The sequence below is a fragment of the Hyperolius riggenbachi genome, chromosome 11, assembly GCF_040937935.1.
Source record: "Hyperolius riggenbachi isolate aHypRig1 chromosome 11, aHypRig1.pri, whole genome shotgun sequence".
Classification (NCBI taxonomy): Eukaryota; Metazoa; Chordata; class Amphibia; order Anura; family Hyperoliidae; genus Hyperolius; species Hyperolius riggenbachi.
The window spans coordinates 3,469,436-3,486,530 of record NC_090656.1 but is presented as its reverse complement, the minus strand read 5'-3'; the positions used below and the strand labels follow the sequence as shown (position 1 = coordinate 3,486,530).

General features: G+C 48.1%; 1 protein-coding gene across 1 annotated transcript in view; it reads left to right on the top strand.

Annotated features, from left to right (window-relative positions):
- SPMIP8 (sperm microtubule inner protein 8) overlaps positions 1 to 16,193 on the top strand; it is a 29,926-nt gene extending 13,733 nt beyond the window's left edge. The window contains exons 6-8 of the mRNA XM_068261139.1: positions 8,818 to 8,882; positions 10,148 to 10,180; positions 16,069 to 16,193. Of these exons, the coding sequence (XP_068117240.1) occupies positions 8,818 to 8,882; positions 10,148 to 10,180; positions 16,069 to 16,099 (129 nt within the window). The 3' untranslated portion in view covers positions 16,100 to 16,193. The remainder of the gene's footprint in view (positions 1 to 8,817; positions 8,883 to 10,147; positions 10,181 to 16,068) is intronic.
- Positions 16,194 to 17,095: the final 902 nt, after the last annotated feature.

Below are 17,095 nucleotides of genomic sequence, written 5' to 3'. Positions count from 1 at the left end.
TCTGCCTTGCCCTGCACCTCACTAATACATTACACCAAGCCCTGAGGCTAGAGCCTCTCTCCCCTCTGCCTCGCCCTGCAGCTCACTAATATATTACACCAAGCCCTGGGGCTGGAGCCTCTCTCACCTCTGCCTTGCACTGCAGCTCACTAATACATTACACCAAGCCCTGACGCTGGAGCCTCTCTCCCCTCTGCCTCGCCCTGCAGCTCACTAATACATTACACCAAGCCCTGAGGCTGGAGCCTCTCTCCCCTCTGCCTTGCCCTGCACCTCACTAATACATTACACCAAGCCCTGAGGCTGGAGCCTCTCTGCCCTCTGCCTCGCCCTGCAGCTCACTAATACATTACACCAAGCCCTGAGGCTGGAGCCTCTCTCGCCTCTGCCTCACCCTACAGCTCACTAATACATTACACCAAGCCCTGAGGCTGGAGCCTCTCTGCCCTCTGCCTCGCCCTGCAGCTCACTAATACATTACACCAAGCCCTGAGGCTGGAGCCTCTCTCCCCTCTGCCTCGCCCTGCACCTCACTAATACATTACACCAAGCCCTGAGGCTGGAGCCTCTCTGCCCTCTGCCTCGCCCTGCAGCTCACTAATACATTACACCAAGCCCTGAGGCTGGAGCCTCTCTCACCTCTGCCTCACCCTACAGCTCACTAATACATTACACCAAGCCCTGAGGCTGGAGCCTCTCTGCCCTCTGCCTCGCCCTGCAGCTCACTAATACATTACACCAAGCCCTGAGGCTGGAGCCTCTCTCCCCTCTGCCTCGCCCTGCAGCTCACTAATACATTACACCAAGCCCTGAGGCTGGAGCCTCTCTCACCTCTGCCTCACCCTGCACCTCACTAATACATTACACCAAGCCCTGAGGCTGGAGCCTCTCTCACCTCTGCCTCACCCTGCAGCTCACTAATACATTACACCAAGCCCTGAGGCTGGAGCCTCTCTGCCCTCTGCCTCGCCCTGCAGCTCACTAATACATTACACCAAGCCCTGAGGCTGGAGCCTCTCTGCCCTCTGCCTCGCCCTGCAGCTCACTAATACATTACACCAAGCCCTGAGGCTGGAGCCTCTCTGCCCTCTGCCTCGCCCTGCAGCTCACTAATACATTACACCAAGCCCTGAGGCTGGAGCCTCTCTCCCCTCTGCCTCGCCCTGCACCTCACTAAAACATTACACCAAGCCCTGAGGCTAGAGCCTCTCCCCCCTCTGCCTCGCCCTGCAGCTCACTAATACATTACACCAAGCCCTGAGGCTGGAGCCTCTCTGCCCTCTGCCTCGCCCTGCAGCTCACTAATACATTACACCAAGCCCTGAGGCTGGAGCCTCTCTCCCCTCTGCCTCACCCTGCAGCTCACTAATATATTACACCAAGCCCTGAGGCTGGAGCCTCTCTCGCCTCTGCCTCGCCCTGCAGCTCACTAATACATTACACCAAGCCCTGAGGCTGGAGCCTCTCTCACCTCTTCCTCGCCCTGCAGCTCAGTCATACATTACACCAAGCCCTGAGGCTGGAGCCTCTCTCACCTCTGCCTCACCCTGCAGCTCACTAATACATTACACCAAGCCCTGAGGCTGGAGCCTCTCTCGCCTCTGCCTCACCCTGCAGCTCACTAATACATTACACCAAGCCCTGAGGCTGGAGCCTCTCTCGCCTCTGCCTCGCCCTGCAGCTCACTAATACATTACACCAAGCCCTGAGGCTGGAGCCTCTCTCGCCTCTGCCTCGCCCTGCAGCTCACTAATACATTACACCAAGCCCTGAGGCTGGAGCCTCTCTCACCTCTTCCTCGCCCTGCAGCTCAGTCATACATTACACCAAGCCCTGAGGCTGGAGCCTCTCTCACCTCTGCCTCACCCTGCAGCTCACTAATACATTACACCAAGCCCTGAGGCTGGAGCCTCTCTCACCTCTGCCTCGCCCTGCACCTCACTAATACATTACACCAAGCCCTGAGGCTGGAGCCTCTCTCCCCTCTGCCTCACCCTGCAGCTCACTAATACATTACACCAAGCCCTGAGGCTAGAGCCTCTCTCCCCTCTGCCTCGCCCTGCAGCTCACTAATACATTACACCAAGCCCTGAGGCTGCAGCCTCTCTCACCTCTGCCTCACCCTGCAGCTCACTAATACATTACACCAAGCCCTGAGGCTGGAGCCTCTCTCACCTCTGCCTCGCCCTGCAGCTCACTAATACATTACACCAAGCCCTGAGGCTGGAGCCTCTCTCGCCTCTGCCTCGCCCTGCAGCTCACTAATACATTACACCAAGCCCTGAGGCTGGAGCCTCTCTCGCCTCTGCCTCGCCCTGCAGCTCACTAATACATTACACCAAGCCCTGAGGCTGCAGCCTCTCTCGCCTCTGCCTCGCCCTGCAGCTCAGTCATACATTACACCAAGCCCTGAGGCTGGAGCCTCTCTCACCTCTGCCTCGCCCTGCAGCTCACTAATACATTACACCAATCCCTGAGGCTGGAGCCTCTCTCACCTCTGCCTCGCCCTTCAGCTCACTAATACATTACACCAAGCCCTGAGGCTGGAGCCTCTCTGCCCTCTGCCTCGCCCTGCAGCTCACTAATACATTACACCAAGCCCTGAGGCTGGAGCCTCTCTCCCCTCTGCCTCGCCCTGCAGCTCACTCATACATTACACCAAGCCCTGCTTCCTAAACACTCAAACTGTAAAACAATGAACGTTCCCATCCAAAATGACTCCTTTTTCAGGGGAAGCTCCAGCTGGTGTGTAAAATTATATGGGACCCCAAAGTAAACAGGATCTGGTACAGTGAAGGCCCCCAAAACAGGATCATCCACAAGGCAACCTAGGCAGTCGCCTAGTGGGTGTCAACTGTCAAGAAGCTCACCAGCCACCGTCTCTGACCCTCTCTCCACCTAAGCTTGCCATTAGGTTACTACCTTGCCTAGGGCCTCATTTCTTCTTAATCCATCTCTGAAGCCCCCCCCCCCCCCCCCCAATCCTCTTCCATTGCAAAGGGAGGAGGTGAAATTGGCCAATCAGTGGATTGACTTTCGGGGGGCTGGGGAATGACCTTCTCAATCCAGCTGAACATGTTGCGTCCTGCGAGCAGAAAGTAGCATTACTTCAATCCACATCTTTACAGAGACTCTTGGCCAATTTTATCACCTCCAATTAGTACAAAGGTCAAGGGATTTTGAGTACTAGGAACAGATATACAGGTACTAAGCACTCATACTACATGGAAGTGGTACAGTTGGTCAGTGATTGGCCAATCAAAGTTGAAGCTGAGTACCAGGCCGGACTAACGTCTGCTACACACTTTCAAGTATGATTGGCCAACAACTGACCAATATTACCACCGCCATGTAGGATGAGTGTCAGTTGATATTGACTACTATGAGCATATTGTGATCAGGTTGATTGATCAGTGATTGGCCTGTCTTCATTGAAAGTGTGTACAAGCCTGGTACACACTATCAATTACGATTTGCCAGTCGCTGACCAGTTTTACCATTTTCATGTAGTATTGAAGGTTTAACGGCACAACCTGCTCATAGTAATCATTACTTGTTGACCTTTATTGTACATAGAGGTGGTAACATTTGTCAGAGATTAGCCAGACTTTGGCCCGGTACACACCTTTAATTTTGATTGGCCAATCACTGACCAATTTTACCGCCTCCATGCAGTGTGAGATCTGCCCTATGCAATCTGCTCATAGTATGCAAAATCTGTTCGCCCTGCTGCTACATGGAAGGGGGTAACATTGGCCAATCAAAATTAAATGTGAGTACGCGCCTTAAAGCCTGGGGTGCACGTTTAATTTGGAGGGGTTTTTTTTTCCACATGCAGCATTATGCAATTGCTCATCTCATCGCTTCATCGCCGGACTCCTATGTTATGCTGTGCTATCATTATTGTTTGAAAATCAGAGAGTTTATATATAAGTATTATATCTTGTATGTCATTTTTTTCTTTCCAAATTCCTTTTTAATACCATTAAACCTAGTGATTACAACCGCTAGAACTGAACTCATGTGATAGCATTTGTCTTGCTTAAATTGCTATGCCGATCTCTGTAATAATTTCATTGGCAAAGAATATTTGTATACTCGCTCATCCTATGACACCCAGTGGTGCCTGGCTCTTCTACTGACCACATACAGTGGGTTGTAAAAGTATTCGGCCCCCTTGAAGTTTTCCACATTTTGTCACATTACTGCCACAAACATGAATCAATTTTATTGGAATTCCACGTGAAAGACCAATACAAAGTGGTGTACACGTGAGAAGTGGAACGAAAATTATACATGATTCCAATTTTTTTTTACAAATAAATAACTGCAAAGTGGTGTGTGCATAATTATTCGGCCCCATTTGATCTGAGTGCAGTCAGTTGCCTATAGACATTGCCTGATGAGTGCTAATGACTAAATAGAGTGCACCTGTGTGTAATCTAATGTCAATACAAATACAGCTGCTCTGTGAGGGCCTCAGAGGTTGTCTAAGAGAATATTGGGAGCAACAACACCGTGAAGTCCAAAAACCACGCAAGACAGGTCAGGGATCAAGTTATTGAGAAATTTAAAGCAGGCTTAAGGTCCGTACACACGCCGGACTGGAGGCAACGACGGGTCCGTCGTCACCTCCCACTGGGTGGGCGTTCCAACGACAGTCCGGCGTGTGTACGCACTGTCGGTGGACTGATACGGCTGCTTCTGAGCGATCTGCCCGGCAAATACAAGGCCATCTCTGGCTACATGTCAGTAAGCAGTGGCTGCATGGTGTAATGGTGAATGGCTCTGCCTCTGACACAGGAGACCAGAGTTCGAATCTCGTCTCTGTCTGTTCAGTAAGCCAGCACCTATTCAGTAGGAGACCTTAGGCAAGTCTTCCTAACACTGCTACTGCCTATAGAGTGTGCCCTAGTGGCTGCAGCTCTGGTGCTTTGAGTCTGCCAGGAGAAAAGTGTGATATAAATGTTATTTGTCTTGTCTAATTTTTCTCTTGCATTAAGCATAAATGGTACATGCTAGGCTACTTTCAGCTACTTTCAGCTACTAGTGTTGGTGGTACAATGGATATGTTAGTTGCCTACCATACACTGAGGCCTGGGTTAAAATCCCTATCATGGTATATAAGCTGATTTTTGAAATACTGGAATTCCCTGGCAGATGAGACCCTCCTCCCTCCGGTAGGAGGGAATAGATAGAAGGGAGGAGGCCAATTAAAATCTCCCTAGCAGAGTGTGTAGCAGCTGTCCCATAACTAATTAGTGTAGGCAGACAACTGAGTCAAATGGTATAAAGGACCTAGCTGGGAGGAGGGTGGGTCCTCCAGCAGTGATGTGTATTTCACTCAATCAGCAGTGCCTTCAGGTATTAGAGCTCTTGAAACATGTTTTCTATCATTTTTCTAGCTGGTAGAATTTTTTCAAATTTTCAAAGTTCGCCTCCCCATTGAAATCTATTGCAGTTCGCGAACTTTTTCGCGAACCGAACCTTTCGCGGAAGTTCGCGAACCGAAAATCGGAGGTTCGCGACATCTCTACACAGCAACCATGTGGAAGAAGGTGCTCTGGTCAGATGAGACCAAAATTGAACTTTTTGGCCAAAATGCAAAACTATGTGTGGCGGAAAACTAACACTGCACATCACTCTGAACACACCATCCCCACTGTCAAATATGGTGGTGGCAGCATCATGCTCTGTGGGTGCTTCTCTACAGCAGGGACAGGGAAGCTGGTCAGAGTTGATGGGAAGATGGATGGAGCCAAATACAGGGCAATCTTGGAAGAAAACCTCTTGGAGTCTGCAAAAGACTTGAGACTGGGGCGGAGGTTCACCTTCCAGCAGGACAATGACCCTAAACATAAAGCCAGGGCAACAATGGAATGGTTTAAAACAAAACATATCTATGTGTTAGAATGGCCCAAAGTCCAGATCTAAATCCAATCGAGAATCTGTGGCAAGATCTGAAAACTGCTGTTCACAAACGCTGTCCATCTAATCTGACTGAGCTGGAGGGTTTTGCAAAGAAGAATGGGCAAGGATTTCAGTCTTTAGATGTGCAAAGCTGGTAGAGACATACCCTAAAAAACTGGCAGCTGTAATTGCAGCAAAAGGTGGTTCTACAAAGTATTGACTCAGGGGGCCGAATAATTACGCACACCCCACTTTGCAGTTATTTATTTGTAAAAAATGTTTGGAATCATGTATGATTATTGTTCCACTTCTCATGTGTACACCACTTTGTATTGGTCTTTCATGTGGAATTCCAATAAAATTGATGCATGTTTGTTGCAGTAATGTGACAAAATGTGGAAAACTTCAAAGGGGCCGAATACTTTTGCAAGCCACTGTATGCTATTGCTCTGTTGCTATTGCCTGATGAAGCGGGATCAAACCTGCGAAACGCGTTGCATTGTCCCCCAGAGTATGTAAATAAACTTGTTCTATTTGACAGACACATTGGCAATTTTTGTATCTGCTTGGAGGAGGCAAGTCCACCACTGCCGCCTCATGTTTTAAACTTTTTAGATTCTTTTATCCTTTTGGCGCCTCTGTCTCCATACTACACTATTCATACATGTTTGTGGTCTGAGGACTCATTCATACCACCTTTCATACTTAAAGACACTCTGTAATTTAAAAAAAAAAAAAAAAAAAAAAACGTCTGGGAGATACTTGCTTCGGGAGGGGAAAGCCTCAGGGTCCTAACGAGGCTTTCCCATCCTCAATAGCCTGGGGGATCCTGTGCTGGCTTCCCTGAAACCTCCTCAACAAGACTTGACAAGCGGGGATCAGGGGCGTAGCAATAGGGGGTGCAGAGGTAGCGACCGCATCGGGGCCCTTGGGCCAGAGGGGCCCCGAAGGGCCCTCCCTTAACTACAGAATTAGCTCTCTATTGGTCCTATGCTCATAATAATGACTTTTGTAGATACTTTGAATAGTGGTAATCATTAACAAACTGTTCCCCATCCCCTTCTTGCACCTCTGACACTGCAGTTGCCATTGGCAGATTTTGGTGCGCCGTATAAATTGTTATGTATAGAGTGCTTGGTGGGCCCCATTGTAAAACTTGCATCGGGGCCCACAGTTCCTTAGCTACGCCACTGGCGGGGATATTTACCTTACGCGATCCAGCGCAGGCGCAGTAGTGGTTCTTTGTTTGGGTAGGGTGGCAATATCCGAACCCGATCGTATCCATTGTACTGCGCAGGTACAAAGGACTCGCACTTGCACAGTAGAGCGGATCTATCAGGCTCAGCTATTTTTGCCTTACCTGAACAAAGAGCCGCTACTCTGCCAGAACTGGATCCCGTGAGGTAAATATTTACCTCGCCGCTGTTGGGGGGTCCCGACACTCAAATGGGAAGCCTCGTTAGGAGCGAGAGGCTTTCCCCTCCCAAGGTAAGTATCCCCCAGAGGGATTTTTTTTTTTACAGATTCTCTTTAAAGAATACCAGAGCCCAACTTGTAATGATTAAAACCATATTGTGCTGATGGGAGGGGTTCAGCCGTCACTTACTGCTTCCTCTGTTCAAAGATGTGTGCTTCCGACCTCCCGTTACAGGCCCTGTTTGCGGCTCCTGACCAGACCGTCCTGTATGGAAATGCTGCACCTTCTGGTCGGAGCTGCAAATGGGGCTGTAAGACAACATTCAATTATTACAAGTTGGGTTCTGGTATCCTTTAAGGTTCGTACACATGTCCAACAAAGTGCACGACCAACACCACCACATGACCAACCCCACGACAAACCACTTACAGAACTTGTATACTCATTAATATGCTGCACAAGCAAACAGAATGATGGGCTGCATGATATGGCCGCAATCACGTCAAGTATCAATCAAGTACGTCGTTCAAACGACATTGTACACACGGGGTCAACTGACCAAAATCAGCCCGACAGTCGTGTGAGTCAATCCGACTGGTGGATCGGGCAAACTGCCTGTTATCAGTCGCTTGCCACATGTACACACGCCCGACTGTCATCCAAAAGAACAAAATCAGACAACAATCAGGCGGTTTGGTTGAGCATGTGTATGGGCCTTTATACATCATTCATGCATTATACTTCTGGTGACTACTGTTCCTATTTCTGGACTGTGTTCTGGTTAAGGGCTCTGCCTCTTACATAGGTGTCCAGGGTTCAAATCTTGGCTCTTCCTGTTCAGTAAGCCAGCACCTATTCAGTAAGGAGACCTTGGGCAAAACTCCCCAACACTGCTACTGCCTACTGAATGCACCCTAGTGGCTACAGCTCTGGTGCTTTGAGTCTTCCAGGAGAAAAGAACGATATAAATGTTCTGTGTCTTGTCTTATCTTCTCATATATCCGTGTTCTTAATTTATTTTTAAACGTCAACCTCTCAACGACACCACCCAGAATAACACAACAACCCTTCACAGACAACCCCGCCCACGAGGATGCCCAGAGTAGCTAGCCCCACCCATGAGGATGCCCAGAGTAGCTAGCCCCACCCATGAGGATGCCCAGTGTAGCTAGCCCCACCCATGAGGTATTCATTTTAAAATACTTCTAATCACTGTATCTGGGAAGAGGCAGCAATTATATATGGTGTGAGGCTGAAGTGTAGCCTAACAATCATTCGATATAGCGTATTCCTGTACTGATGATCCAGAGGAAGTCCCCCAACAAATCCCAAGCACAGCTGCCAGTTTATCCTCACTCTGGGAGGGAAATGATCTCCTGATGCAGCAGAAGTTAACAGATAAATTAATGGATTGAGAATACTGTAGCCAGAGCTGCGACCGCAATGTTTATGTAACTTGTACAATGATCTCTCTCTGTGTATTCCTGTAGTATTGTCTGCACCAGACGCCATCACTAGACCAGACAGGACAACGCCCACTTCCTGTGGAATCACTGTGAGTCCCTGTCACTCCTCCCACTTTACATTTTCATGAGAGCATTAAAGGAGAACTGTAGTGAGAGGTATATGGAGGCTGCCATATTTACTCCCTTTTAAGTAATACCAGTTACCTGGCAATCCTCTTCCTCTAATCCTTTTAGCCATAGCCCCTGAACAAGCATGCAGCAGATCAGGTGTTTCTGACATTATTGTCAGATCTAACAATATTAGCTGCATGCTTGTTTCTGGTGTTATTCAGACAATACTGCAGCCAAATAAATCAGCAGGGCTGCCAGGCAACTGGTATTGTTTAACAGATAATAAATATGGCAGCCTTCATATCCCTCTCACTTCAGTTGTCCTTTAGAGAAACTCAGGCAAAAGCATCTGTGAATCTCCCGCTGGGGTTTCCTGTTGACCAGTGAGAATCCTCAGCAGATGATGAGCGGGATAATGTATAATCAGAAACACAGCAGCAGGAGCGATAACAGAGGACTGAGGTATAATAAGGCACAGAGATGGGTGAGGTGCATACCTCGCAACTTTTAGAGCCCACAAAAAAGGGACACTAAGACCTGCCCCTTTTGCATTTAGCCACACCTCAATTTTGCAATTGGCACGCCCTCCTATACAGTTCACAGGTCTCTAGTGCTTGGGGAGGGAGGAAGGAGGGTCATTCTTGATATTTAATGACCCTCCTTCCTCCCTCCCCAATAGAGCTTCCCTGGTGGTGTTGGTGCCCCCCCCCCCCTCTTCCCCTTACCCCATAATGCTTCTCTGGTGGTGTTAGTGGTCCCCTCCCAACCCCATATGAATATGTACATCACCTCTCGCTCTAGTGCCCGGCACCTCGATCTCATCACATCAAGTGTTATCATGCTACACAGGAGGAGACGCTGGGCACTAGAATGAGAGGTGAGCGGAGAGGTCACGTATTGCTGGACTCCGACAAACAAGATGAAAGAAGCACTGCTAATGCTGCCCCCATAATCAGCAAGATAGACTGACTGGGGAGAACAAGACAGGGGCACAGGGGGCTGCCCTGAGGCCATGTCTCCCAACCCAGGACAGTCCCGGGCGAAGCGGGACACCTGGGAGGTATGGAGGAATAATGAGGGACACAGAGACGAGGTATAATATGGCACAGAGAGGGATAACGTACACCGAGGTATAAAGGGGAATGATGTGTAATGAAGCATAAACCACAACATACAGTATTATAATCTAGGTGTGAAGAATGATGCACAGATAGGAATAGTAATTGCCAATTTCTTTTTTCAGAAACACCTTCCGGACATTCGGTTCTTCATACAGGTGAGCCTTTGCTCATGTAGTGGCTGGATAGTGTACTGGTTAAGGGCACCACCTTTGACATGGAAGACCAGGGTTGGAATCCTGGCTAGGGTCAGTACCTACAGGGAGTGCAGAATTATTAGGCAAGTTGTATTTTTGAGGAATAATTTTATTATTGAACAACAACCATGTTCTCAATGAACCCAAAAAACTCATTAATATCAAAGCTGAATATTTTTGAAAGTAGTTTTTAGTTTGTTTTTAGTTTTAGCTATTTTAGGGGGATATTTGTGTGTGCAGGTGACTATTACTGTGCATAATTATTAGGCAACTTAACAAAAAACAAATATATACCCATTTCAATTATTTATTTTTACCAGTGAAACCAATATAACATCTCAACATTCACAAATATACATTTCTGACATTCAAAAACAAAACAAAAACAAATCAGTGACCAATATAGCCACCTTTCTTTGCAAGGACACTCAAAAGCCTGCCATCCATGGATTCTGTCAGTGTTTTGATCTGTTCACCATCAACATTGCGTGCAGCAGCAACCACAGCCTCCCAGACACTGTTCAGAGAGGTGCACTGTTTTCCCTCCTTGTAAATCTCACATTTTATGATGGACCACAGGTTCTCAATGGGGTTCAGATCAGGTGAACAAGGAGGCCATGTCATTAGTTTTTCTTCTTTTATACCCTTTCTTGCCAGCCACGCTGTGGAGTACTTGGACGCGTGTGATGGAGCATTGTCCTGCATGAAAATCATGTTTTTCATGAAGGATGCTGACTTCTTCCTGTACCACTGCTTGAAGAAGGTGTCTTCCAGAAACTGGCAGTAGGACTGGGAGTTGAGCTTGACTCCATCCTCAACCCGAAAAGGCCCCACAAGCTCATCTTTGATGATACCAGCCCAAACCAGTACTCCACCTCCACCTTGCTGGCGTCTGAGTCGGACTGGAGCTCTCTGCCCTTTACCAATCCAGCCACGGGCCCATCCATCTGGCCCATCAAGACTCACTCTCATTTCATCAGTCCATAAAACCTTAGAAAAATCAGTCTTGAGATATTTCTTGGCCCAGTCTTGACGTTTCAGCTTGTGTGTCTTGTTCAGTGGTGGTCGTCTTTCAGCCTTTCTTTCCTTGGCCATGTCTCTGAGTATTGCACACCTTGTGCTTTTGGGCACTCCAGTGATGTTGCAGCTCTGAAATATGGCCAAACTGGTGGCAAGTGGCATCTTGGCAGCTGCACGCTTGACTTTTCTCAGTTCATGGGCAGTTATTTTGCGCCTTGGTTTTTCCACACGCTTCTTGCGACCCTGTTGACTATTTTGAATGAAACGCTTGATTGTTCGATGTTCACGCTTCAGAAGCTTTGCAATTTTAAGAGTGCTGCATCCCTCTGCAAGATATCTCACTATTTTTGACTTTTCTGAGCCTGTCAAGTCCTTCTTTTGACCCATTTTGCCAAAGGAAAGGAAGTTGCCTAATAATTATGCACACCTGATATAGGGTGTTGATGTCATTAGACCACACCCCTTCTCATTACAGAGATGCACATCACCTATTATGCTTAATTGGTAGTAGGCTTTGGAGCCTATACAGCTTGGAGTAAGACAACATGCATGAAGAGGATGATGTGGTCAAAATACTCATTTGCCTAATAATTCTGCACTCCCTGTATTCAGTAAGGAGTCCTTAGACAAGACTCCCTAACACTGCAGGGTGGCCTCTTGAGCGCTTCAAATCTAACAGGAGAAAAGTGCTATAAAATGTTAGGATTATTATCTAGCATTACCAGAGATGATCTCCCCCAGACAATGACAATTATCCCTACTGTGACAATGGAGAGATCCAGGCCACGATCACACCACCAACTCCATCTATAGAAACCGCTTCAATGAATCTACCGCTATACACTGAATATCCCAGAGTACTACCACAGCATGGTATGGATTGCATTTCTGGAGAAAAGAACAACCCTTATTGAGCCTCTGAATGGAACCTCTAGTTTGCTGACTTTTTAGCAACCCTCACAATTTGCTACTCTTAAGGGGCCCATACACTCAGCCGATTTTCTGGCCGACCGATCGATCGATCGTTTGCAAATCGGTTGGCCAATCGACCGATCGATGGCCGATTTCGATGGATTTCCATCGAACTGGCAGGGTGGAAAATTTAGGTCGATCTGGTGAGATTGCTTATCAGTTTGCATTGGCCTTAATGGAAATCTGATGGCAAAAAAAAGGCCATCAGATCGAATTTCAATAGATTTCAAACTAAAATCTATTGGAATTCTATCCTGGTAAAAAATGTTCTAAAAACGCATCAGATAGATCATCAGATGCATTTCTTATCTATCTGCTGCCAATCTGACGAGTGTATGGGCACCTTAAAGCCGCATCTACACGCGTAAATGCGGCCGCGATGCTCCTTATCACTCGAGACGCTGATGCGGCTCGATTGATAAGATCCGACAGGACGGATCTTGCTTCCGCCGATTCCCTGCTCGCTCCCCGCTAGGGGACAATGGCAGGGATTCGAGCGGAAGATAAGCGGCGCGGGGACGAGCGGGTATTGATGCCGGGGGACGCGCGGCGAGCGGGGACGCGGCGGGCACGCGGAAGAGGCGATCAGGCGGCTAATCGAGCCGCCGGATCGCTGCAATGTCCCATCGTGTAGATGGGGCTTAAGGCCTCTTTCACAGTGGGACATTAACTACTTTAAGACCGCTCCACGCCCGTGGGCGTGGCCGCGGCAGCAGCCCCAGGACTGCCCAACGCTAATTGGCATCATGTCCTGGGGCTGCACTTTGCAGGAGATGCGCATCTCCTGCTCGGGCTCCGCCCTCTCTTCAGTCTCCGAGCGGCGATCGCTGCTCGGAAGTCTGTTAGATGGCGAAATCTCCGTCTATTTACATGTACAGCGCTGCGTTCGGCAGCAGCGCTGTACTGGGGACAGCCGTGTGACACGGATGTCCCCTCCATAGGCTGGACAGTGATTGGCTGTCATAGGCTGAAGCCTATGACAGCTGATCACCCTGATTGGCTGGCGGTGGGAGGGAGGAAGCAGGGGATTAAATATTTATCTAAAAAAAAATAAACAAATGTGAAGCGATCAGACCCCACCAACAGAGAGCTCTGTTGGGGAGGGGGGGGGGGGAATCACTCATGTGCTGTGGTGTGCGGTCCTGCAGCTTGGCCTTAAAGCTGCAGTGGCCAATTTAGGAAAAAACAGGCTGGTCTTTAGAGGGGTTTAACACTGCGGTCCTTAAGTGGTTAAAGTCGCACGTTATAAAAATGCATAACACAGACTAACGCACAGCAATACAAAGTCTGTGCGACATTCACAGTGCACATGTTGCGTTGTGTGCAACGTGTAGCAATATTTAGAAGGTGCTGCATGCTGTGTGTTTAGCAATAAATCTGCTGCGTTATGTGTGTTGCACATGCTCAGTAATGTTGTTTTTTTTAAAGAGAACCCGAGGTGTGTTTAAAGAATGTTATCTGCATACAGAGGCTGGATCTGCCTATACAGCCCAGCCTCTGTTGCTCTCCCAAACCCCACTAAGGTCCCCCTGCACTCTGCAATCCCTCATAAATCACAGCTGTGCTGTGAGGCTGTGTTTACATCTGTAGTGTCAGTCTCAGCTTTTCCCCCGCCTCCTGCATAGCTCCTGTCCCTGCCCCCGTCCCTTCCCTCCAATCAGCAGGGAGGGAAGGGATGCAGGCGGGGACTGGAGTTCTGCAGGAGGCGGGGAGAGCAGCAGACTGACACTATAGAGATAAACACAGCCAGCTCTGACAAGCTGTTTGTCAGCAGCGTGGCTGTGATTTATGAGGGATTGCAGAGTGCAGGGGGACCTTAGGGGGGTTTGGGATAGCAACAGAGGCTGGGCTGTATAGGCAGATCCAGCCTCTGTATACAGACAATATTCTTCAAACCCACCTCGGGTTCTCTTTAATGTAATGCATGCGCCGTTTTCGTTCCATCAGTATGCAATGAAAACCGCGCACAAAGAGACACATAACGCAGTGCAAAATAATGTCCAATGTCATAACCTACATGCGCTGCGTTATGGACACGTTGTGCGACTTTAACTTCACATCAAACGCAACGTCTCACTGTGAAAGAGGCCTTAAAGAGAACCCGAGGTGGAGTTCTTACAACGCAATCCGCATACAGAGGCTGGGTCTGTCTATAGAGCCCAGCCTCTGTTGCTATTTAGCTTCCTCCAAAGCCCCCCCCCTGCGCGCTGTGAGACCCCATAAATCACAGCTGCACTGTCGACACTCAGCCTGTCGCAGCGGGCTGAGTTTTTCTCTCTAATGTCAGTCTCCCCTCTCCCCCTCCTCCCAGTGTTGCCAACCTTTCACGTTATTTTTTTACTGACAAATACCTAAAAATTTACTGACAAAAGATTTTTTTTTAAAGAAAAGGTGGGGGGAAAGGCTACGCATCTCTAAACACATGTTGCAATTGAATGGTTAATCGCACAGGCATACACCGCCTCTGCCAGACTGAAAAATGCATGCCCTGCATCCAAGACAAGTGCTAACATTTATTAAGCTAGGAGGTACTTTAGCTTCCAATATGGTTTGCATGCAAAGTATATTATACTAGACACTTGCGCCACAGTGAGGCAAACCTCCGGGCAAGTGACCTAACCTAAATTTAAAACCTTGGGAGCAGCTAAGCAAAAAAATGTATAACTTACATTTTTTTGAACAGCGAGGAGAATGCCAGCGCATACCACTAAGGCTGCATCTGAAGTGACCACCAGCTCAGTGTGCAGCACCTAAATAGATTTTCTGCACACTTCGCATTCAATTCAGATGCAAATCATATGCAAATCTGCTACTACTTATCATGCAAACAGGAAACTCAGGAGGAGGGGCTGGGAGCAGCTAACCTGACAGTTACATAGTTACAAAGTTAAGGAAAGGTGGGGGGAAAGGCTGCGCATCCCTAAACACATGTTGCAATTGAATGGCTAATCGCACAGGCATACACCGCCTCTGCCAGACTGAAAAATGCATGCCCTGCATCCAAGACAAGTGCTAACATTTATTAAACTAGGAGGAACTTTAGCTTCCAATATGCCATACAAACTGCTGCTCTAAGCATTGAGCTGATTAGCTGCAGTTTCTATAATGGGTGGCCCCGGTGCCCGCTAATTTATCGAGTGCCTCTGGCGCCCTACTTTCCCGTTGTAGCTGCTATATTTCCTATTCAGTCTGCTTTTGCCGATATGCTGTGTTTTTGCAATGTGCATAACCGGATGTGCGAATATTTCCTCTGTGGTATCATCTGTCCAAAAGGACTTTTTTCTAGAACTCGTTTGGTCTGCTCAGATGCACTCTTGTTAACATAAACTCCTGCATGTGTATAAACCATAAACGAAAGACACGGCACTCAGGAGCTGTGTGCACTGTGCAGCAACAAGCTATAACGATGCAAGTGGTTACACTACATGTTTCAGGCGGAGCCCTTCCTCAGGTGTACAGCCGACAATCCAGCCAGGTAATTTACACCCACCCCCAGGAAGTAACAAAATATTCACAATATAATAAAGGGAACTAAACACCAATGTCTACTAATGTCATTATATTTTGAATATTTTGGCACTTCCTTGGGATGGGTATATAAATTACCTAGCTTGAATGTGGGCAGTACACCTGAGGAAGGGCTTCGTCATGAAACATGTAGTGTAACCACTTGCTGCACACAGCTCCTGAGTGCCAGGTCTTTCTTTCGTTTTTATGGTCTGTGGATGTGCAGGAGCGGTGTACCCAATGTGAGGAGTCCCTTTGTGTATGTATGTATAGGAGGCTCCCTGTCCTACAGACATCCTGAGTCACTGGGAAAGCCTTCATCTCTTATCATGTGTCTGTTCTACCAACAGCCGGAACACTTACATGCGTCCCTGGCACTGACTGAGCGGCGTGGAAACTCCAGATCACAGAGAGCTGAAGAAGGCAGGAAGAAGACATATTACACACTGAATAAAACAATCTCAAACAAATATAACAGTGTTCAGTTTTTCTACACAAATGTATTAACAGGTGACATGACTGATTTGCTATAGAAGTGGCGTTGAATCTGTTGGCCTTGTGGAGCAAACCGATGTGTGGATTTGTATAAATTGATAAACAGGGCGGTATAATCTGATTCTGGGTCTATACGCCAATCAGCATAGTGGCACAGAACACCAAACCTTCGCTCACTACACTGGCTAACCAGTGGCGTAGCTAAAGAGCTGTGGGCCCCGGTGCAAGTTTTACATGGGCCCCCCCCAAGCACTCTATACATAACAATTGATACGGCGCACCAAAACCTGCTAAGGACAACCCCAGTGTCAGAGGTGCAAGAAGGGGTTGGGGAACAGTTTGTTAAGGATTACTACTATTCAAAGCATCTATAGAAGTGATTATTACCAGCACAGGACCAATAGAGAGCTAATACTGTGATAGAGGGTGGACCCTTCGGAGCCCCTCTGGCCCAAGGGCCCCGATGCGGTCGCTACCTCTGCACCCCCTATTGCTACGCCCCTGTGGCTAACCATAAAATGGAGAATACTTTTCAAAATTGGCCTGCTAACATTCATATCCCTACATGACCCAGGCCCCGGATACCTGAAGGATACTTGCATCTCACCTCTCATACCCTCAGATCAACAGGATCCAATAACTTGACCACCTCCCAGAGTTCAGCTTAAAGGGGCACGAGCAGGTCCATAAAATGGGAAAATGAACTTACCTGGGGCTCTTGGCATCCTCCGGGCTCCCCCCGTTCTGTGGCGGCTGTTAGAGCAGCGACTTCGGCCAAAGTTGTGGGTCACTGCGCATGCACGGCCCCTCCATGCCTCGCTCACGCACCCGTCGTTGTAAACATTCTGCGCATTTGCGGTTCATTCTTTCAAGAATTACGCA